Consider the following 22,190-nt stretch of genomic DNA (forward strand, 5'->3'; position numbering starts at 1 on the left):
GGTGGTACCAAAGAGGAGAAAAAAATCTGACCGACCGTGCCGGGTGATGTGAAAAGTCACAATTCCAGATCAAAACCAGAGTTTTCCAGTCGCAGGTTTCGATCAAGTAAGGGGCTATGAGAAACATCATTTGTCAGAGGGTGAGTCTGATAGGTTTTACGCATACAGATGTTTGTTTTGCCACTTAGAAAGACTTGTTATTTTTGACGACGATTTGCCTGCAGTATCTGCGCTTTCCCGTTCCAATCTCAAAATGGCGGAGAGGCCGAAAGCTAAGCTAGCTAGCAGAGTAGCAATCACAGGAGCATCGACTCAGAGGCTGTAATTGGGTTATCTTAACGATCATTTTACTAACAATAATATTATTCAACTATGCTGAATATGCCTGTAATGATATAACCAATTTTGTGGTGTTCGGCGAATGCGTAACGTGTATCACAGGCACTTGTTGTTAAACGTTACTGAACATTTGGCTACGTCTATTTCTGGAAGTTCAGTGAGGATGAGCTAACGTGGTAAGTGAGCTAGCTAGGTGGTGTCAGCTTGCTGCCATATTTTCACAGCCGGGTGCAAATATTCTAACGTTGCGGGAAAAACGTTGCTTAATATTTACAATTAGAAATGTTAACATTAGCTGTTGTGTCTACCTGTCATGAAGTAGCTCACCATATGTAAAGATACTGGAAACCAACGTCGGCTTGTACCAGTGAATATTCAGAGCCCCAATCAAACTTAGATGCATTGGTAGACAAAATCTAAATGGTATTTGATGGATGTTGGCAAACAAACATGACGCTTGCTTATTGGCTAAATTTAGCGCCATGTGTTATCTTATAATGACTGTGTGAAAGTGTTATTCTTGGCTGCCTATGACAGTGACAGTTAACGTGTACGTTACAATGCTAAGCTAACGTTTAGCTAGCTAGAAAGGGCGTTGCTGAGACATTGCTGCAACTTTGCCCTTGTGGCCACCGAAGCTGGGCAAGACGTCACCTATCCAGTTTTTGATCGTAGGCACCCTTCTCCAAATGAAGCTGTCTTTAGACAGTATTTCAAGTTCGGTGCTTATTTTAAGTCTCCTTTATAAGCTGCTCGTGTAAGGTTTGAGGAATCACAAACAGGGTGGAGACTAGTCGTGGATCTCTCTTGAGTCTGAGGCCTGCAGTTCCATCATTGAAAATAAACAAGGCGTTGTGCTACGTGTTTCATTTTTCAGGTCTTCATTACTTTTATATGAATTGACTTTACTTAGCAAATTGAATGTTTAATAACTCGCCGGTTGCTACTATTATGAAGTACTAAATTAACAGGTCTGTGACTGTATAATTGTTGCTGTTGGAGTTCATTGAAACCTTACAGGGTGTTCAGAAATACTGCATATGCACTTGAGCAGCATGTAGCAATTCTTCAAAAAACAACAGCAGTGTTTGCTCAAATTTTGACTTCATGCCCGTTTTCAAATAAAATAAGGTCATGCTGTTGAAAGTGCAGTCACACTCTTTGCCTGCTACTTTCACTTGGACCTCCACTCATCCTTTTTTCAAACGGTCCTGTGTTCGACAAAGGACATGATTGAACTAGATGACACTAGAGGTGGATGACAGAATACAACTTAATTTGTCCCGTGGTTGGTCTTTTGCTTTCACAGTAGAGAAAGGAAGGAAAATAGTTTTTTAAACAAGTAGTAATCAAAAGAATGTGTAGTGTGTGAATAAAAAGCAGCAGCGTTTTGGGTAGTCTGTTGCTAACACATTAAAATCTGCTTTGTTTGCTAAACTGACTTGGCCTTTGCTAAACTGGCTTGTCATGATAATGCAAGCAATGTTTTTGAGATAAAGCTTGAGTAACTTTTGAACTGATTGCCATTACTTCAGAACAATAGAATTCTCATGCATAGAAGTTGGACAAGGCTAAAATAGTCTTTACTTATAGCACAATAAATACTACTTTCGGTAGACACCATTAATGTAGGGAAAGTAGTGAGGTAGGCTGTCCTTTGGATGAAAACAATCAGATTTGCCATGCTGTTTGATTTGTAATCAAACATTGCCTAATTGTTCAGTTTGTGCTTGCAGGGACTTGTTTGGCATGTCGGTCATCCATAAGAAGGGGATGAGTTCAGCAGCTTGACACAAACAATGATTGATGGCTGATAGATTATATGCAGCCAGAAGTTATGAGAGTAGTGAGTTTCAGTGCCTCTTATTTGTTAGGTTTAGGATGGTTCCTCTCCTAAATTCGGTGACACATTGTTGTAATTTTTTTAAACGGGCATTTGCTCTTTGTAATTGTCACAAGCAAATTTAGCTGATATGTATTTATGTTTCATCTCTTAATCAGGCAATTTTGACTTGTGGCTTTTGATACAATGAAGAACAGTATTCAGTATTTACATTAGAGTAAGTACTCTGAAGTAATATACTTGTAATGAATCAAATTTCTTTCAAACCATATTTCAGTCCAGGAAAGGTTTCATTTGAACCAACTTGACAATTTGAATCAACTTATTAACATCATTACATTAAGAATGCATTTCTAAGCAATTCTAGCACTCACTACTTTTAAAGTAATTTATTTTAAAAATACACTGGACATTTGGAGAACAACAACAAAGTCTCCAGCTGTAAAATAGATGCTGCTTGTTTATCAGAACAGGCTCTGTGACTTTTACAAATATAACATTTAAGTACAATTCATCTTGTGTTGGTGCATACTATGATTCTGAATTAACAAATCACCACACTTGCTGTCCCAGACACATTTTCAATATCACAGTGCTCTGAGAAAGACAGACACTACAACAATAAATCTGATTTTGTGTTATGATTGCCTAATGGGAGCTAAATCTGGTCTAAACATTTATGTCCTCTAATTTTCACATTTGAAATTGACAGGCTATGGTACTATCTAATGCACGAATGTTACATGTGTCATGTGGGAGCAGGAAGAGACTGTGAGAGTTGTACGCACACATCTGTGTTGTGATTATTCGTTGATGCAGAGAGATGGGAGGCTGGTCCTGTCTCTTGCCGACGGCTCTGTCTTGTTCACTGGCAGGTAATCGGGATGTGGCCTTTATGCCAAAGCCCTCTATGCTCTCAGTGACCTGGACACACACATACAGCACAGTTCATGATAGGAATTTTTCCCGTAGCTCTTTTGTCAGTCTAAAATACTAAACTGTAGCTGAAATTTCAAAGCCTGTTTTGTTTTAAAGCCATTTCTTTGGCGAATCACAGGCATGGTGAGAGTTTAAAAAGCAGGTTGTCTCATGACACAGAGGAGAGTGGGTTACTGGTCAAAATTAGTTTATTCAAACCAGAGGATGGAGAATGTATTTTGTATGCCTTAAGTAAGTTAGTAGAGGATGGGTTATAGAATCATCAGGTAATAGGTTGCTGTTCCACTGTTGGTAAAACATTGCTAGTATTTTGGCTTGCCAAGAGGAAATATGTGTTATGGACTTGAAACATTATTACCCACCCAGAATCATAAGTTACCTGGGATCACAAACTGCCACAGACACTCCACACACACACACACATATACACACACATATACATACAGGTCATCACAATCCTCCCAGTCAGTACCTTTGCTAATAAGATGTGATTCAATCTTTCCTCCAGCTCTTTTCAAATGCCTTTATGCTGAATGCTACTAAATTGGGCCTCATCAATATTGGATGACTGTGACATGTCCCTGCATAATATGATCTCCTCTAATAGTTCATACAGACCCTTTCAGTCAAAATACAAGCCAGTACCTGCTATGTCATTTTTTACATTTTTTTATTTTGATTGATTTTTTTTAATGTCCCATGGGGGAAAATTCTCTTTTCACCCTGTGGTTTGGGTGCAAGCTCAGCCAGGTTGTGGTGCCCCTGGAGCAGGTAGGGGTTATGTATCTTGCTCAAGGATACTTCGAGAGGTATGACCACACTGGGGATCGAGCCTTTGCCCCTCCAGTTGGGGGATGCCCTAACTAACACTAGGCAGTCATCTTATAGCCTGCCCAGTTTGGATCCGCTTACCTTTTTTTTTTCTTTTTTCTTTTTTTTTTCATACCAGGCTGTCTGGTCATTCTTTGTCCTACGGCAGGACTTTCTAAGCTGCCGAGTGCTGTGGTTTTAGAAATGTATGAATGCTATTTCTGCAGGTTACAAGCTTCTATTCAGGATAGCTAGATTGGGAAAGGGCTTAACCATACACTCGAGACACCAAGTGAATGTCAAGCACCTTACACCATGATGTGAGGGAACCAGTGCAGTTTCAGGCATGCACTGTTTAACTTGCACAGACTGACTGGGTTTGTTCTTTTGAGCATGGGCTTGTTATCTTTTGGACACGCAACTGAGAGAATTGTCTGTAGTTAAATGGAAAAATAATCCTGAAAAACAAATGACGTGTTATTCTGATGATCCTAGATGGTTTAATCAATATTTCTAAACTTGAGCATCTTTCAAAGCTAGAATCCAGACAACCAAGATTAATCTGTGATGCTGTTAAAAGGCACTTGCTCAAATTACTCCAATAACAATGAAGGAGACGCTGTTTTTGTGGAGAATGTTTAGGCCTAGGCTATATGTAGACCAACTTTATTTTATTCTAGTGCAAACAGTTGTAAGCCAGACAATGTGTTCATATTACTAGAAGCTAGGACAGTTTCTTTAAAACTGCGCTGAAAAAATTCCAGCGCAAGTTTTGAAAATGAACAGGGAAATTCGATTTTTAAAATAAATATAAAATATACAATAAAAATGCCTGTGTTGACCTGTTTCTGTGGCCAGGCTGTGCCCACTGAGTCCTTCTCAGTTTTCTGTCTGTCACTGCTGTTAGATTAGCCCTTTTCAGACAGAGAAGCAGGTAAAAAGGTGTTATTGCTAGTTCCAAACCCATTCACACTGCCTTTAGCAATCCATCAATTTGCTGCTGCCGGTACCCTTTCACACACAAATCACTACTGCTTTTGTTGCTAAGCAACACAAGACATTTGTTTACACTGATCAGCAGTTAAAGATGGCGCTGATCAGCTGTTAAAGATGGCGCAGACTATAGACGTTTCATTTCCTTTTTTAATATCTTCATTTGAAAACATGCTAAGGCAATCAAAATTATACTTGCACCTACTAGTAATACAGACAAGTCTTCTAAAATACTTGACTGCGGCCAGTAGAAGATATCAAGCGTTGAAGGAGCCTTCATGGCACCAGGATGTATAGGCAAGGGCTAGTCCAAGCCTCTAAGCTAGTAAGTAGTAAACATACATGATGACTTATGGTAGTTTCTCATTGGTTATCTTCGCGATATAGAGTAACACGTTGTAACAACGCCGGTTCTTTACAGTATTCCTTTCACACAACACAAAAAGCTGGCTTCCTCGTGCTTTGGGAAATTCTTGTTGATGTGCACAAATGCATTCAACTACAGTAGAACAACACCACATGATGGTTCTATGTTTGGGCCGTTTTTTTGCTCTTAACATGTCTTATTGTAACATACTGTCTCTTCGTTTTGTTTTTGTTGTCCGCGTGCCACCAACACTATACATAACTTCCTTTGATAAGCTTAGTACATAGTCAGGACTTTGATCCCATTTTCTTGATTTATAACCCTCTGGCCTTGCGCCGCTGAGTAGCACTAAGCCTAGATAACTGCACATTTGCCTTCTGACTAGCAATTGGAGGATGCCTGCAAGACTTCTGGAAATATATTTGGCTGACTGGAGCTAGGCCCCATACTTCACTTTGTTTATTTTGCATGATGTGGATCCCCTCTCCATCTACGTTTTTCCTCGAAATATTTCTCAGAAATACGCAGTTTCTGGGGAAGCTCAAGAGTCTCAAGCAGGTGTAAAAGCTGCAGAGACCTTCGTGATTACGTAAGAGTTTAGAGGCTGGTCTATTTGGTCAACTGGCTATTTCTGAACCGCACAGAGTGGGCTCCACTGAGTGCTGCTCAGCTAAAATCACTCGCTCTGTCCTGTCAGCTCAGAGTAGTCATCATCTTTGCAGGGCAGGAAAGTGGAGGGCTTTCTAGGACACTTTAGGCGTGTCCCAGGCTAGATGTTTCGTTGTCTGCTGCTGGGCTTCCACTGAACAGAAATGTTCAAGTACTCATCTGACTCAGAGGGATGTATGGAGATTAGGAATTCTTTATTTTGCATTAAGATAACAGAATGGCAACAGACGGTGAAATGGACAAGAACACTCTAACAGACAGACGGACAGACAGAGACAGACAAGCGTGGCTTGCTGTTAAGGTCCTCTCTCCATGTCTGGGGTTAATCCTGTTAGCTACCGCCGAGTCTCTTCTTTACATTGCATTGTCAGCTGTATGGAGGACTAGTGGTCTCTATCACTGAGAGACACACACACACACACACACAGAGACTCTTGGTTGTCTGGTCTAGCCACTAAGCAGCTTAGTGTTACTGTGGCCCCAGGTGCCTGCGGTGTTTAAGCTCAGGAAGTGGTTACTCTTGTTAGCTTCACAATCACTGAATGGTGTGTTTGATTTTTCATCCTTTGTTGATCTATTCACTTTGGACCGTCACATTTTCCCAGAATTTTGTTCAAAACCATTATTAGGCATAAATTTGTTCAAAACTCCCACAGTTAAGAAAATAACCATTAAAGTTGGCACAATTAAGTTATAATAAATCCTACAAATTCCAAGTTTCATGAGAGAATAGGCTAATTGTTACTAAGGGTGTGCTGGTTGATTGGGCAGTATCTTGTATGGATAATGTTTTTTTCTTTTTCTTTTTTTTTCTTTCTTTTTTTCCCCCCTCAAGTACGATTGTCATCTGATTATTTTGGGCTTACATCTGTGATCAGAGAAAAAAAATCACACTATTACTGAGATGAAAAGTGAATCGAGGCAAAAGATGTAGACGGCTTGATTTATAGACAGTTTCAAGTTGTCTACAATAACACAGCTATAACCTCCATGTAGTTAGAATAGCTTAATTCAGTGATGATGTTTTGGGATGTTTTGTACTGATGTTAATGATGTAGCATAGTGTTATAGTAGTTTTGCTGCGGTTGCTAAATTAGTTGATGTAGCTTGTGTAGCTAGCTACAATATTAGGCATGTTAGTCATGTTGTGAATTTAACTGTAAATCCTGTGTATAATGATCTGGTTTTGTAGCTTTTCCTGTGATGAAGTGAGTACTGCAAATGCGAGGGTTTCTGATCTCCCAAACCTCTCTCTTCAGTGCATTGATTCATGCACGGTAGGGCTGCACGATATTGGAAAAAACTGACATTGCAATATTTATTTATTTTTTCTGCGAGATATATTGCGATATGAAAAAATACAGGAATTTTCACCAAATGACTTGAATAGCTCTATCAAGCCTTGCCCCTTTAACAAGGTGGCCTTGTGGGTAACCTGCGCGGGTGATGTAGTAGGAAGTGAGTGTGTTTTTAGCCGCAGCCAGAGTGAGTTGCAGGATGCTAAGTGAGTAAAGTTACCATAGTTAGCGGGAAAGAGCTTAGAGCGTCACCGAGAGGCCGTGCATTATGTTTGCTGCTGTACCGAAATAAAGTGCCAGTTCTCCACTGCAGAGTTGGTCCGGACTCTTAGTAAAAAGCTTGTTACCAGCTACGAGCCAGGCTAAGCTAAAATAGGCTAGCACAACACCAGAGGCTTCCCAACTACGGTTCGGAGCCGCGAAAGCTGGAAAGGTAACATACGCTACTCTTACAACAAACCCTTAAATCGGAGTAAATTATGTTATATCAGACAGACTTCTCTTGTAGATTAGTCATGGAAAATGAGAACCATGCGAGTTTTCCTTTTGTATCAAGCAGCAAAAATGTTGTAGCATGACGTGTTTGAGTTAATTTGCCTTACTTGACATCGCACGTCCTGCGATGGGACTATTGCGCATGCGCACATCGCGATGACGATGCTGAAACAATATATCGTGCAGCCCTAATGCACGGTGCCTTCTCTCATTCTTAGGGAATGTAAATATTCTTATTTTTAACAATGTGTTTGTCCCACACCTTGGAGAACACCAGACCACACACCACCACCAGCCACAGGATTTCTTTCCATGATCTTCACAATTTGAAGTTGTTTATTTGTGTATTGTAAAGCAATCACATCCATACTGAATTAACTTTTAGGCCTACGTGCTGCCGACAACACACAGGTAGCTTCAGTCAGCAGCAGTACTGTCTGTTTACGTAACTTCTGTTTTTTCCGAGTGGGATCATATGGTCACGAGTATTGGGGCTTATTGAATGAAGTGATCGGCCAAACCCTAATTGTTACAAAGTCATGACGATAACATCAGCAGACTCTGCTGCCTAACTGTGAGAGGAAAAACTATTCACAAAGCGTTCTAGGGTGAAGAGTTGCCCCCAGTTTGACAGTTAGAAAGTAACATCTAAAAACCACGGGAGCTTCGCTTCTAGCTTTAAAGGTTAATCAGACCTTAGTTGTACAGTAAACTTTTTTTCTTGAAACATCTAGGCCTAACATTAATGAATGTAACAAAGCACACACATAGCCTGACACAGCACTTTCTGTGGTTGCCAGTTTAAATGCAGCAGCTGTGGCAGCATAGAAGGGCCATAAGATGCATGCACCAATAGGCCTACATGCAATGAACAGGAGGATGACAAGAAGAGACAAAACTCAATGATATGTAATTAGTAATGTAAGAGAAAAGGCAGGAAGAATGTTCAACATCAGATTTTTCATCAGAATGCATAGTGTTGAACTTCAGAAGTTAATGACTAGGCATTTGTGTAGGCTTATTTGAACAAAACATCTCTTGAACCGGTTGACATGAGTTACGACTCGGGGGCTGTAAGGGCATTTTACAGTCTGTATTGGTAGCAGCTCTTGATTAAATGGACATGTAAGTGCAGGTTGTTAAATCAAACTGTTTTAATCCCAAACGACTGCTGCGCTCTCCACAACTAAATACAAGGACAGTTATCAACTTGTGTTTGCGGCTTTTTTGCAATATGGTGTCATGGAACCTCGTCTGTCACATACAGTACTGTGCAAAAGTCAAAAAAATCCATAAAGCGAAGATGCTTTCAAAAATAATGATGAATAATTGAAAAGTTTCTAAATATCACAAAATGTACTATAAATAGCAGTCTACTGACACACTAATGCAGAAAACAAACATCTAACCAAACATTTATATAAAAAATCTAGGGTGCCTAAGATTTTTGCACAGTACTGTACCTGTTAGACCGACAAGAACAACTGATTGAAAGACAAATTAGCGAACATAATCTCAAAAGTTGTTTTTTTTTCTTACTGGCTATCAACTAATTGTCTCCCTTTTCCCTTCTTTACCTATTCCTCTCTCCCCTTTCTCTCTTTATCAGGTCATGGGCAGGTGTGATTGGTGAGCGAGATTTGGACCATTGGCAATTTCTTTTGGAGCCTCGTGCAGACTATTGACTGACAGCAGTGTTTCCAGTCCACCTACCTCTGCGTGGCACTCTTCTCGCCACCCCCGACTCTCTGAAAGAAAGACATAACTGAGGGACCAGAGAATTCCCAACCACACACTTCCTACTCTCCCCCAACCCGCCGCCTCACCCTGACCTCCCCCAGAGGGAGAGAACAGCAGCCACAGCCACCATGGTGCTGTCACAGAGACAAAGAGACGAACTGTGAGTGCAAGAACATGAATATGTGGGCATGCAGGCTCATTACACATGCAAACACAAGCTCAGACACGTAGACCTACACAAATATAGTGGTCATGATAAGGTACACTTGCACTCAAGTGCACACAGACTTTTCAACAATACCTTGAAGTCTTTCTACAAACATAGATCTGCATCACACGTTTTTCCCTCTGTTGATAAAAAGCAGTGGAATATAACCAGATGTATGGGCTTAAATTGTCCAGAAGGGCTTAATGCAGATGCATGTATGTTGTGATACAGTGCATTCCTTTACAAGAGTGTGTAATCACAGAGAAAATGAAGAGATGTGAGCTTCAGGGTGCTTCACAGGACAGCTAGTTAGTGTGAATATTTCATAACCCACATGACAGGAGCAAAGAAGAGAGGGGGATGGGGAAGGAGGAGGAACGATGATGGTTGGTTAATGTAAACAGCTCTGTGGAGTGGATTCTGCCTGACCGACCATGCGTCATGCGTTCTGTCTTGATACAACCAATTCGAGACAGTATAAAATGGCATATGTTATCTTGTCACCTTTGGTTATCCCTTGTCAATAGTAATAATCCTCACTTGTCATGTACTAGTGAGTTAAAAATGTATTTGACTGACTATTGGGTGAATTAAGCCGAGTTGGTTATGGTCTCCAATCCACAACCAAAATGTGTCGATTTAAATAAACATTCATATTTAGGTAAATATGAATTGTTTCAAGTGTGTTGCCAATCTTGTACTGTCAATTTATTAAGCCATCATAGTCGTGTTCATTTTTTATTACCAGTCCTGGATTGAGATCTTCTCGGTATTTACCCCTAGAGAGCCCTCCTTATTGTCTTGAAAACTTCTCAGCACCCAGATAATTCAGGTTGATTGCAGATTAATCTGCTATGTCAGTTTTTCGTATTGAAGTTCAAAGGAAGCTCAGCCTAAGACAGGTCCTATGTGTGTAGGCTCCTACTGCAGCTTCCTGCAAATCACAACTGTAGCCAACCATTTATCCCTCTCTCCAGAGGCTTGGAGCAGGCCAGTGTCGTATAGTGAAGCCATGCATGTATAAGCCCCTGCGTTTTTTTCAAGCCGGGTGGTCGGTCTCAAAAATTGAAAAAAACTTGATGCCTGATTGCTGCATCACTTTCAGTTTACCTTGGTTGGTAAAGCACAGGTTTGCCACGCCAGAGATCCCGGCTTGGTCAATGTCCACTAGACTTTTTATCCAGCATTTAGACGTGTGTTTGTCGGAGCGACATGCAGCCATGTTATCCAGTGTTGCTGCGTTCACCAGGCGAGGTACGAGAGCCAGTCCGTTTTTTTTACGCTTCTTGTCCATTTTTACCAGAGCCACTTTTCTCTGTGAACATGGAAATACACTATTTTGAATTATGGGTGTATCTATACACAATAGAGACATAGAAAATCACTATATTATCTCTTTATTTATTGCACCAAAATTTCAGTTTTCCAATTGATGCCAATGAATGAATGATGATACCCACTCACTATAAACTCACTAGAGCACCATAGACAAGCTAAGTCCCTATAGTAATTCTAAAAGAATATTAGTGATTTTTCGCTCTGTGTTTTTGGGATGTATTTTAGCTTACCTTTTTTCCTCTGGGTTCAGTTGCTCTGTAGCCTAGTTTGTTATCTATCTTGTCAGCTCTGCGCCTATAAAAAAAATATAGAATAGAATGATCTTTATTGTCATTATACTCAGGTACAATGAAATTTCGCCTGGCTTCTCTCGGTGTAGTTAAAAATAAAACAAATAAATAAAAGCAGTAGTAAAAGCAGTAATAGCAGCATAATGTTATGAAAGACTTTAAAAATAAAAGGCACTATATATTGCCTCAAGTAACCTTTTTTTATTGTGCCAGGAGTTCAGTTTCCTGATTGAAGCCACAGACTGAAACTAAAAATGACGTGACCGCCACACCTTCTCAAAGTGCCAAGCTGGTCGCATCTTATCATAACATTTTGCAAATAAACTTCAACATAACGCTCATTGTGTTCTGTATACAGGAAATGGCCTTTGAAATCTCCCTTTTCTCTGCACACCCTGTTGCCAAAGGTGACCTAATGTTCAAAGTCCATAAGAGACTGTTGCAGCCATCGGCTAGTAATAGACACACTTGAACATTTGCACGGTGCATCCAGGTTACAATTATCGGCCTGCCAGTCAAGGAACACTGAAGCCACAGCCTAAATTTAGCACAGTTACTCATGAAATATTCACTCCTCATCTCAGAAAAGAGCTGCTCCACTCATAACTCTGTGTATGTATGTATATGTGTGTGTGTGTGTGTGTGTGTGTGTGAGAGAGAGAGAGAGAGAGAGAGAGTCTGTCTGTATGTTAAAGTAGTATTTTCATGTGTTTGTGGTTGCCCAGTACTTGCATTATCCACGCTCATACTGAGTCTTTCCTCTGTGTGGCGGGTTGCTGGTTTCCATAGCAGCTCAAAACACACTTTCCCAGTGATTCGGTCCTTATATTTTTTTTCTTCCCTGAAGGATCATAATTTCTCTGGGCACTTAAGCACACTTTGCTGACGTTTAAGGTGGAACTGTGTAACTTGAACTACAGTGCTCCCATCTGCTAGACAGGGTGTGGTCCTCTCTCTGTTAAGGAGGAACTAACATTTCTGTTAAGGTGGAGCTAATATCAAATGGCATCCTCACATCTACTTTATCATCCAATTATTAGCTTATCATCATTTTAGCATCATCAAATGGCAATTTGCTGATACTTGTTTCTTGTATTTCTGAACTTGGAGTACTGAGTACTTTAGTCTGGCAGTGGGCTAATACCTGCATCTATTAAGTACTAATCTGTTATTGGTGAGGACTTAGCACCTGAAACATCTGACATCTGAAACCATGACTTTTCAAAAATCATTTTTTTCTGTCTCTCTTCATATCTCAGAAACCGGGCTATAGCCGACTATCTCCGTTCCAATGGATACGAGGAGGCCTACTCTACCTTCAAGAAAGAGGCAGAGATAGATATGGTATGGATGCAGGAATATGACATTAACTGTGCACATTAATCTGTAGTTGGAGGAATTCCTTCACCACCGACTGACCTGGATTACTTTCTAAATGTCTCTGTCTGTCTTTCTCTTTCTGTTTTCATAGAATGAAGAGGTAGATAAAAAGTATGCAGGGCTTTTGGAAAAGAAATGGACCTCAGTCATCAGATTACAGAAGAAGGTGAGGAATGTCTGTGTGCTAGCTGATAATGAATTATACTGTATTACTGTGTGAGATGGTTGGTGTAATACATTTTCACGTGTGCAATGTAGACTGATAATACTCTTCCAGACTGCACAGGAGAAATGCAGTGTGGCTGTCACATGACATATACTTCATAGACAAAGTCTTTGGTCTGAAACAATTTTCTGCTGTCTCCGCTCATTTTGCGGCTTAGAGTTTTTGGATGACCAATTAAGTGCACTGCATGCTATTGGAGGCAGTTGGTCCTTTACACTCCGGTAGCAGCCAAGATTCTGTGTGTACTGTGTTCTTTTTCCCTTTTATCAGCTTTGATCTTGTGTCCAAGATGAAATTCTAATAGGGATATGCATACTGTATTTTCTGTGCTTCTATACATCTTCTTTCCTCATTCATTCATTCATCTTTCTCCTCTATGCCTCTTTTCCTTTCCCACGCTCCCCCTTTCTCCCTCCGGATTCCTCCATCCCTCCGCCCATCTCTCGGCTCCAGGTAATGGAGTTGGAGTCAAAGCTGAACGAAGCGAAGGAGGAAATGACACATGGGGGATCTGTGGGCCAGAAGAGAGACCCCAAGGAGTGGATCCCCCGTCCCCCAGAGAGATACGCCTTGAGCGGACACCGCGCTCCAGTCACACGTGTCATATTCCACCCCGTCTTCTCTGTCATGGTCACAGCCTCCGAGGATGCTACCATCAAGGTATTATATACTGATGTATTGATATAATTAGCTTAAGTGGGGCCACATTAAACTTTGAAGCATATTTTACTAAGGTTTAAAAAAAACAACAACAGAATGTTGCCTTGAAGATGACTATATTTTTCTATTCCCAGTGAAAATAGGAATAATAAAATAAGAGCAAAGAATTGACTATACGCACATTGACAGCAGGTGCTGGGTTAAGTGCCGAACATCAGTTGAAATCTAGATGTAGTTATTTAACTCCATCATGAATCAAAACGTTAAATAATACTTTGGTGTGCTGGTTCTACTTTTAAAAATAAAAATAAGACTGTTTACTAGACAATGTCCCAATACATTGTCAATAATTAATAGCAGAATCACACTGGTGTAGTAGAATTATGTCTATCAATAGGCTCCATGTGTGCTTTTGAGAAAAGATTTTCTTTTCTTTTCTAATGTTCACATGATGTAATATCTTTGAAGAGAATATGTGTGTGTGTGTGTGTGTGTGTGTAGCAGGATTAGTAAAGCACACTGGTAGCTGTGTGCAGGAGCTTTTACAGGCAAAATGTGTGAGCGTTGCAGCACACCGCACCGTAGCCTCTGCAGCTCTGACCCTTCAGATCAAAGCTGTACTGCAGATCTGAAGGCTGTTCTCCCTTTTTATCCTCAGCTTTTGCTCAACACGCTTTTCCCCCTCTGCCTCCTCCCTCTATCCTCCTCCTCCTCCCTCCCTCGCTCTGTTTTTTTTCTGCTTTGTCACTGCTCATCTACGTGGAGATGGGCTGATGCTCTTGTTGTCAGAGGCAACGCTGGCGCAAGGCTCACAGAGCGCAGCACCTTGGGAAACATGCAAATCTGTTTCTCTTTCAGCCCATATCCCTCTTCTCTCCTCTTCAGTGCTTGTATTGATCAAGAGAGTAGACCATGTCAGCACATTGTTTGATAATTTATATTGCTTTGAATTGAATGGCACAGCTTTGTGTGTCAGTGCATTCTAATGTGTACTTACTCAGGCTTACTCTGTTGCTGTCTGTGTAAAGACATGGAGATTTCATTTAAACAGTTTAACCTACACACGTCTACCTGCATAATAAGAGTGTGTGAGACTGAACTGCTGACTGACCCGTGCCTGTGTCCGTCTCTGTGTCTGTATCGGTAGGTGTGGGACTATGAAGCCGGGGACTTTGAGCGAACCCTCAAGGGCCACACAGACTCTGTGCAGGACATCTCCTTTGACCAGACGGGAAAGCTGCTGGCTTCGTGTTCAGCTGACATGAGCATCAAACTTTGGGACTTCCAGGGCTTTGAGTGTATCCGGACAATGCATGGTAAGGGATATTTATAGGGATTGTTATGGGGATAGTACTACAGTAGTACTTGATCAGTCTCATAGCTATTACAGAAGCGCCTTGAAGCCTTGACATACACAGATTAAAGTGGGGTTACCCAAGGCTTCCCTAACCTATGTAGTAATATTGCTATCTCTAAAGTATTTATTTTGATATTTATTTACTCTATTCTATTTTTTATTAGGAGTAATATTTTGGTGTAGTTGAACAAAATACTGTTTACTTTAAATACATATATTTTGTATTACAAATACACAGTCATTCATTGGGTTAACAAATATTCTGGTTGTACATTACTTAAGATAAACTCTGTGCATAATGTTCAGATAGTAGATAATTCATTCAACCAAAGCTTTTACGCTGCAGCTGCTTAGATCAATGATTCTCAAAGTTCAGGTCCCCAGCAAATTGAGGAATACTCAAATTTCACTATAATTCACAAAAAGTTATCCCAACTAGAGGATGTATATGAATGACTATTCTAATCTTGGGTTTCACTCTCACCACTGTAATCCCCCACGTACAGGGTAGACAGTTATACAATTCAATACTAAAGCAGCAACAAAAATCTTGCCTTATGAGGTTAGGGTTATATTAGAAACTGAACTAAAACTTTTCCTAATGAGGGGTTAGGGTTAACTTTAAAATGTTTTGCAGATCTTGGCTACATTTGTCTTGGTGGTTTAAGTATTGAGATGAACACAGACCGCCTACACAACTAAACTCTTTACCATATCACCCAGGCCACGACCACAATGTGTCGTCCGTAGCCATCATGCCCAATGGAGACCACATAGTGTCTGCCTCCAGAGACAAGACCATCAAGATGTGGGAGGTGGCCACTGGGTAAGTGAGGGTTCATAGTCCCAGAATTATATATTTTTCTTAGACATACAACTCCCATTAATTTCTAATGGGGAATTTCCTTCTTTTCTCTGTCCTTCTATTGTTCCTAATCTCATCTCTGATTTAATATTGCATTAAATGACAATAACTCAAGATGCACATGTCTATAAGCTGGCGTGTACATTGCTTCCATCTACAGGTACTGTGTGAAGACATTTACGGGCCACAGGGAGTGGGTGAGGATGGTGCGTCCCAACCAGGACGGCTCGTTGCTCGCCAGCTGCTCCAACGACCAGACGGTGCGTGTCTGGGTGGCCGCCTCCAAGGAATGCAAGGCTGAGTTGCGGGAGCACGAACACGTGGTGGAGTGTATCGCCTGGGCCCCCGACACCGCCCACCCCACCATCCTGGAGGCCACAGGCTCAGAGGTGCGTACAGCTGCTGCAGGTTCATTTAAGTACAGTAGACCTAGTGAATGTTTGGTTCGACTTGAATAGATTGACATTCAGGGTCCAGGAAAAATCATGCCATAATATAAAACATGCATCTATACATCTATACATATGCATGTTCCAAAGGACTCGGTGCAGCCTAATTGAGAGGTGTATATTTTTTTGTTGTAATGTTTGTAATTGTATTCATCATTGGGGAACCTGAACACAGTTTATGCTAATGATGGCCTAGTCTTTCTTTCCCCTGTTCTCCCCTGAATCAAATGAATTGTAAAAGTATTGTACTGGAAGTACTGGAATAATGAATGAAATATGTGAAAATACGTTCTGTGGAATTCATTCTTTTTCCACTTTGCATATTTCATTTGGATAAATCTGTTGTAGATTTGTCCCTTGACACAAGCTTGTTTTGAGATTGCTGAGGATGGGCCTACAATACCCTGACATGCTGGAATTGTATTTTATTAGAAGGAGGAGAGTATGGTGGTAAGATAACACTACAGGAGGTGTTTTTCAGATTAAATCCTCAGCATATGCAGCATGTTATCAGCCTAGTCAAGCATGGAGGGTAAACTTCCAACACCATGGGAGCTCAAATCCTTTTTGTACCAAGTAAACAAATGTATTCCAATAGGAACCTGCATCTGACATATATAGACATATATTAGATATAGAGATAATGACATAAGCATGTCTGGTAGTGCACATAGTGTGGCACGTCATTCTTTTTTGACTGCACCCCCATAAAACATTTTCAGGGTCCAGGATAGTTTTCCCCTATTCAGAAAAGCATGTCTTGAACATATGAGATTGTCATTATTACAGGTTTGAATGAGATCTGTAAATGGGCGTTCAGGTTCAACGCATTGGTTATCCAGTATTTGAAAGAGGGGAAATTAGAGGTGTGCTAGGCGCATAACTGGTTTGTGAATAAAAATCATTTGGAGAAAGTAATGCTTTGATGATTCAGCAAAGCGTGGTAACGCCACAGAGAACAATAGATGTTTATACAACGTAGCGCAGCACTGAACTATGTGAAAGTTGTTGTGATATGATTTATTATGCTTGCTTCTGTGACGCTCCTTTTCTGCAAACTGTTCGGGTAATCATTGGTCTAGCGCCCACACTGCTATATCATCTATTGTTTGTACACTCTCATCTGTACTTCCTTGTTCAAGACTCTGTTCCTAGCCATTATCCAGAGAAAAGATGTTCCCATGGTCCACGCTTGCCAACGTAGTGATGCAGTTGGCCAAACAGTAGCCATACATTTTTCAAAACTTGAAGCAGGTGCATCAGTATACTGGTTGTTGGTCTGGAAGCCCAGGGGAAGTTTAACTAAACTCCACTAAAATACTGGTCCTGCTGCTGGCGTCACATGTAAATGCTAACAGTGAAAATACTAATATTTATGCGGTTGATTGATGCGGGTTGGGAGCAGTTCTGAAAATCTGGAATATACAAACCTGAATCCTTCTTTGTCTGTATCCTTGTCTGAAGGACTTCTATTATCTGTGTCCTTCACTCAATGAATAAATACAGGTGAGATGAGGCAGAGGGGACAAAACAATGTTGGTTCATGTAAAGTGTGTTCTTTTGTCTGTGACTTTTTTTTTTTTTTCCCTTGGGAACCTCATGGGTTCCTGCACCACAATATACAAACTACCACTCCATACCACTAAGAAAGCACAATTTTGATGGAGAGCTGCTTTGTTTACCTTCATAAAGCCACTAATTCTCTCTCTTTTCTTCTGTCTCTGTCCTCCAGAACAAGAAGAGTGGAAAGCCTGGCCCCTTCCTCCTCTCTGGATCCAGAGATAAAACCATTAAGATGTGGGACGTCAGCACTGGCATGTGCCTTATGACTCTGGTGAGTAGTGTGTGTGTGTTTCACCAGGTTGGTCATGGTAACAAAGTTTGCTATTTCTGTTAACCTGTCCAGTGCAGTGTTTGCTTTTAAACTGGTGGTTTCTATGATCAGTGTTATTGCTTGTGTAAAGGGAGTGAGTTGTAACCAGTCTGTTTGATTTCTCCAGACGGGTCATGACAACTGGGTGCGCGGGGTGTTGGTGCATCCTGGAGGCAGATTCATAGTGAGCTGTGCTGACGACAAAACCCTTAGGATCTGGGACTATAAGAACAAACGCTGCATGAAGACCCTGTGTGCCCATGAACACTTTGTTACCTCTCTGGGTGAGACAGACACAGAATTATTCATGGAATTAATTTTGCATCTTCTGACCTATAAAAATACATAACCTAAGTTAGGCAAGAGGAAATACTCACCTTAGACTTCAGATGATCATTATATTGGCTTGGTGTTGGACTCTTAAAACGAGAACAGACCTGCGTTTTAAGTTACAGAATTCGTCTTTAATGCAATGTACCTGACCCAGTGTCTCTCCCTCTCCTGCAGATTTCCACAAGACTGCTCCCTACGTGGTGACAGGCAGCGTCGATCAGACAGTCAAAGTCTGGGAGTGCCGCTGAGACTGCCTCAAAAACCCGCCCTGCCGCTTCCCTCCCGTTCCCCTCCCTACTCCAAAAGCAGCCCTATAGCTCCACCCTGCCCCACCCTGACCCACCCCTGCACCTCAGTCCTCTTCCTTCTGTCCTCGCACCCATCCAAGCCCCACCTCTCGCACTCCAAACCATAGTTGACCTTGGCTCTTTCCCTCCTCCCCATCCCCTCCTGCTCCCCCTCTCCTTCCCTCCTCCCCTACACCGGTCCAGCCCTATTAAGATGACTATTGTCCTTTTATGTAAATTATTCTGGATGTAGGGTACGCTTAATAAATGTCACGCAATCTCTGACACATAAACACACTCAAAAGAAAAGAAGTATTCCTTGCATGGTGAATCAAACAAAAAAAAATTGTATACTGTTGAATTTGCCGAATTTGCATACTGTTGTCATGACTTCCTATCGGGTCAAAGGGTAAATATCCTTGTGTGCTGGCGCAGGTGGATTCTGGGTAACTGACAGTGCACGAAAAAACCAATTGCGCCCCTTGTTGAAGGGGATTAGTTTTTGTTTAGTTTTGTTTTATTCCATGCCTCCGATGTTGTGGTCTGTTGCTGCGTGGATGGTGAAAGAGGGTGTGAAGAAAGAAAGCGTAAAAGAAAGGGAACAAGATAAGGACGAGTGGGAGGATATCTAAGAGAAGATGGGAGGAAGATGAGAAAAGACGAAGCGGGACGCAGCGCCGTAGTCGAATCACACAAGTTTCTGTGGGTGAGCGAGCGTGTATGTGTGCGTATACATTGTGTGTGTGTGTGTCTGTCTGTGTCTGTATATTATGACAGGAGAATCTCTCTCCACCATCTCTGCTCTGATAGTTTCGAGGAGAGAGGGCAGGAGGCAAAGCTTCTCACCCACTGTGTTCATTCATGCTACTTCATCTCTTTAACAACTTGCTTTTTAGTAGACACTCACAGGACCTTAATGATCCCTATGCTGCTGAGAGCACAGGCTCACGCCCCATAGCGAAAAGGTGTGTTTTACAGAGGAAAAAGTCTGCTCACCTTATGAGGTTTGTGTGTGTGTATATTGCCCCAGAGAATCCCCCGGTGCCCTCTTGCTCGCTATCTCTGCCTTGTTAACCCATGGAGGGCTCCCTCACACGGGATTTTCATTCTGCTTTCTGTGGTCTCACTGCTCTCTTTACGCACACATACACATACACTCACAAATGCACATACACACGCACAGTAAAAAAATTGTGTATCAATATATCTGGATGTCATTGTTTGCAACATAATGAAATAAAAATCTGTAAATATAAGTTTTCTGCTTGTCTTGTGCACTTTCTTTGAGGAGACATGGTGAGGTGAAATGAGGAACTGAAGGGAAACTCCTGGGATTCAGACAGGATTTGCCACCACAGAGTAACATAGTGAGGTTAGAGCCGTGCAGTACACTTTCCAGCCGTTCATGCTATTAAATGTATGGATGTATTCTTACAAAGGCAGCCATGAAAACAACAATACAGCAATCAAGCCTGCTGTGTTATTACAGTATATTACTATCGCTGGCTAGCTTTTAATACCCATTCTTTCAAGCAGGTTGGTACACATATGAAAATGTTCAGGAACCCTTTGGCTTTTTGCTCATTCTGTTGCTACAAAATAATCTTGAAATGGTAATTATTAAGCAACCTCTTTAAACAAACCTGCTACTGGGTTCATCTTACAGAAAGGATTGCTCTGCATGGATGCATTGTCATCCATTTGAGACCCAAAAAAGGTTTTGCTTTGTAGATGGAATCTGGTGGAGACTTTGAAGCATTAGAGAATTTGGACAAATCTTGTTGGAGTTACAAATCAATGAGCATCATATTCTGGAGTTTTTAACCCCCCTTAAATATCCTTGACCATTTTGTCAGCTTCTCTGCTAACTTGCCTAAATCTTGAGTGTAGTTGTAGAGCCATAATGAAGGATAATCTCATGTAATATTCAACACTAAATAATTTAGTGATTAGCATTCTGAAAGTGAAATTTGCAATATTGCTAAACCGGGCCAGAAATGGCATTTTGGACATAGTGACCAATGGGAGCCCTCTAACATGTTCAAAATAAACACAGATTGTTATTTATGGATAGCTATTGAGCTCAGTTGCATAGATGATGGTTTGGTGCGACACTACTGCCTCTTACCCTTAGGCAGTTGCCACTAACCAGGGGTCAGATGCTGTCTGTCAAGTCACAGGTCATTGCCCTTATTGATGTAGATAGAAAAGAAACGGAGATCAGTGCTGACCTAGTAGTAAAATAAAAGATCAGTTGGGAGATGGGGAGAACAGTGGGTGGGATGTGGTAGTGAGACTAAAAGACATTAAGTGTGATTTAGAGAGGGGCCTGTCAGATTTTTTTTGACAATTTAATAACGCTTGACATTTTATTCCTCAGGCACAGCCCCATTTCTTACACTGCAAGCTCAGACTGTCTGGAGAAACACAGACATCAAGAGGCAGCAGGGAGAGTTCAGGCCCCCTTATCAATTATGTACGGTACCCCAGCCTACTTCTTCTCTCTCACACACACACACACACACACATACACCTGCTCACTCACCCACACAGCCATTACTCTTTCCCTGTGCTCTGCGGTATCCTGGCAACAGTTGCCACAATGGCAAGTGTGTTAGCACCACACCTTTGCTCAGTCCTGCGGGTCTTTGAAGCTGGAGAAACGGGGAGTGGTAGACTAATACACAAAGTGGAGATGCCAAAAAGGAAAGGGGGCCACAGCACAAAGTTTTCCCAAGAGTGTGTTTGATAAAGGAAAAGGACATTGATGTGAGGACTGAGAGAGTAGAGCGGGCTGAGGGAGAGGAGGAAAGGAGTTAAAGTGAGCTAGATGCATGCACAGGGAAGCAGTTACATGGGAGGTAATGAAAGGATAATAAACCTGTCTCAGACTGAAACTCTTGTTTCTCAGCAGAGGCACCGGAGTAGAAACATTGGCCTACTTCCGCTACCGCTCTCTCCTGCTCCCCTCACACTCTCCCCTCATGCATGCTAAGACTGCAAAACAGGGTAGAAGTAGAAGCTCACTTTCTCATGTAAACTGCTTTCAGGCCATTCATTCCTCTCTATCCGTGAGAAAACAATACAGATCTGTGAGCAGGGGGAGTGGGAGCTGCAGAGAGGTATAAGCCAACATCGATCGGGATAAGCCGATGTGATAAGGGAGCGTTGAGAGGTTTCAAGGTCAATGTATACAATAGGCTTGACTGCAGCAGATGTGACTGTATTGATTCTCTCAGAGGATGGAACTTATTGTATACAGCACAGTAGCTTCTCTCCATTACATGTATACAGAGATACTGCTGTCAAGTGCCAACCAAGGCACAGGCGGCTGCAGGGTCTGTGTTAATATAGGTTTGTGTGTCATCCCACTATAGTTTACGTGACCAGCATTGTAATCCCTGCAGGAGGAGGCTGTCAGGAGGGTTGGA

At 41.5% G+C, this 22,190-nt stretch overlaps 2 protein-coding genes across 2 annotated transcripts in view; both read left to right on the forward strand.

Annotated features, from left to right (window-relative positions):
* Positions 1-20,019, forward strand: LOC139914525 (lissencephaly-1 homolog B-like). Its single transcript, XM_071902862.2, has 11 exons — positions 1-140; positions 9,363-9,653; positions 12,589-12,673; positions 12,801-12,875; positions 13,389-13,595; positions 14,743-14,911; positions 15,676-15,778; positions 15,978-16,206; positions 17,999-18,100; positions 18,267-18,423; positions 18,647-20,019. Exons 2-11 carry the CDS (start codon positions 9,622-9,624, stop codon positions 18,718-18,720), a joined length of 1,233 nt encoding a protein of 410 aa, XP_071758963.1. The 5' UTR covers positions 1-140; positions 9,363-9,621; the 3' UTR covers positions 18,721-20,019.
* The window catches only part of mntb (MAX network transcriptional repressor b), an 18,976-nt gene continuing 16,797 nt past the window's right edge, over positions 20,012-22,190 (forward strand). The window contains exons 1-2 of the mRNA XM_078286468.1: positions 20,012-20,126; positions 21,140-21,235. The gene's annotated coding sequence lies outside the window, so the exon portion shown is untranslated. The remainder of the gene's footprint in view (positions 20,127-21,139; positions 21,236-22,190) is intronic.

This window comes from Centroberyx gerrardi, chromosome 11, assembly GCF_048128805.1.
Source record: "Centroberyx gerrardi isolate f3 chromosome 11, fCenGer3.hap1.cur.20231027, whole genome shotgun sequence".
NCBI lineage: Eukaryota > Metazoa > Chordata > Actinopteri > Beryciformes > Berycidae > Centroberyx > Centroberyx gerrardi.

Coding starts and splice junctions, on each gene's coding strand:
- LOC139914525 (XM_071902862.2), top strand. CDS start 9,622: ATGGTGCTGTCACAGAGACAAAGAGACGAACT. Junction 14,912..15,675: donor GTGTATCCGGACAATGCATG/GTAAGGGATATT, acceptor CATATCACCCAG/GCCACGACCACAATGTGTCG. Junction 18,424..18,646: donor ACACTTTGTTACCTCTCTGG/GTGAGACAGACA, acceptor CCTCTCCTGCAG/ATTTCCACAAGACTGCTCCC.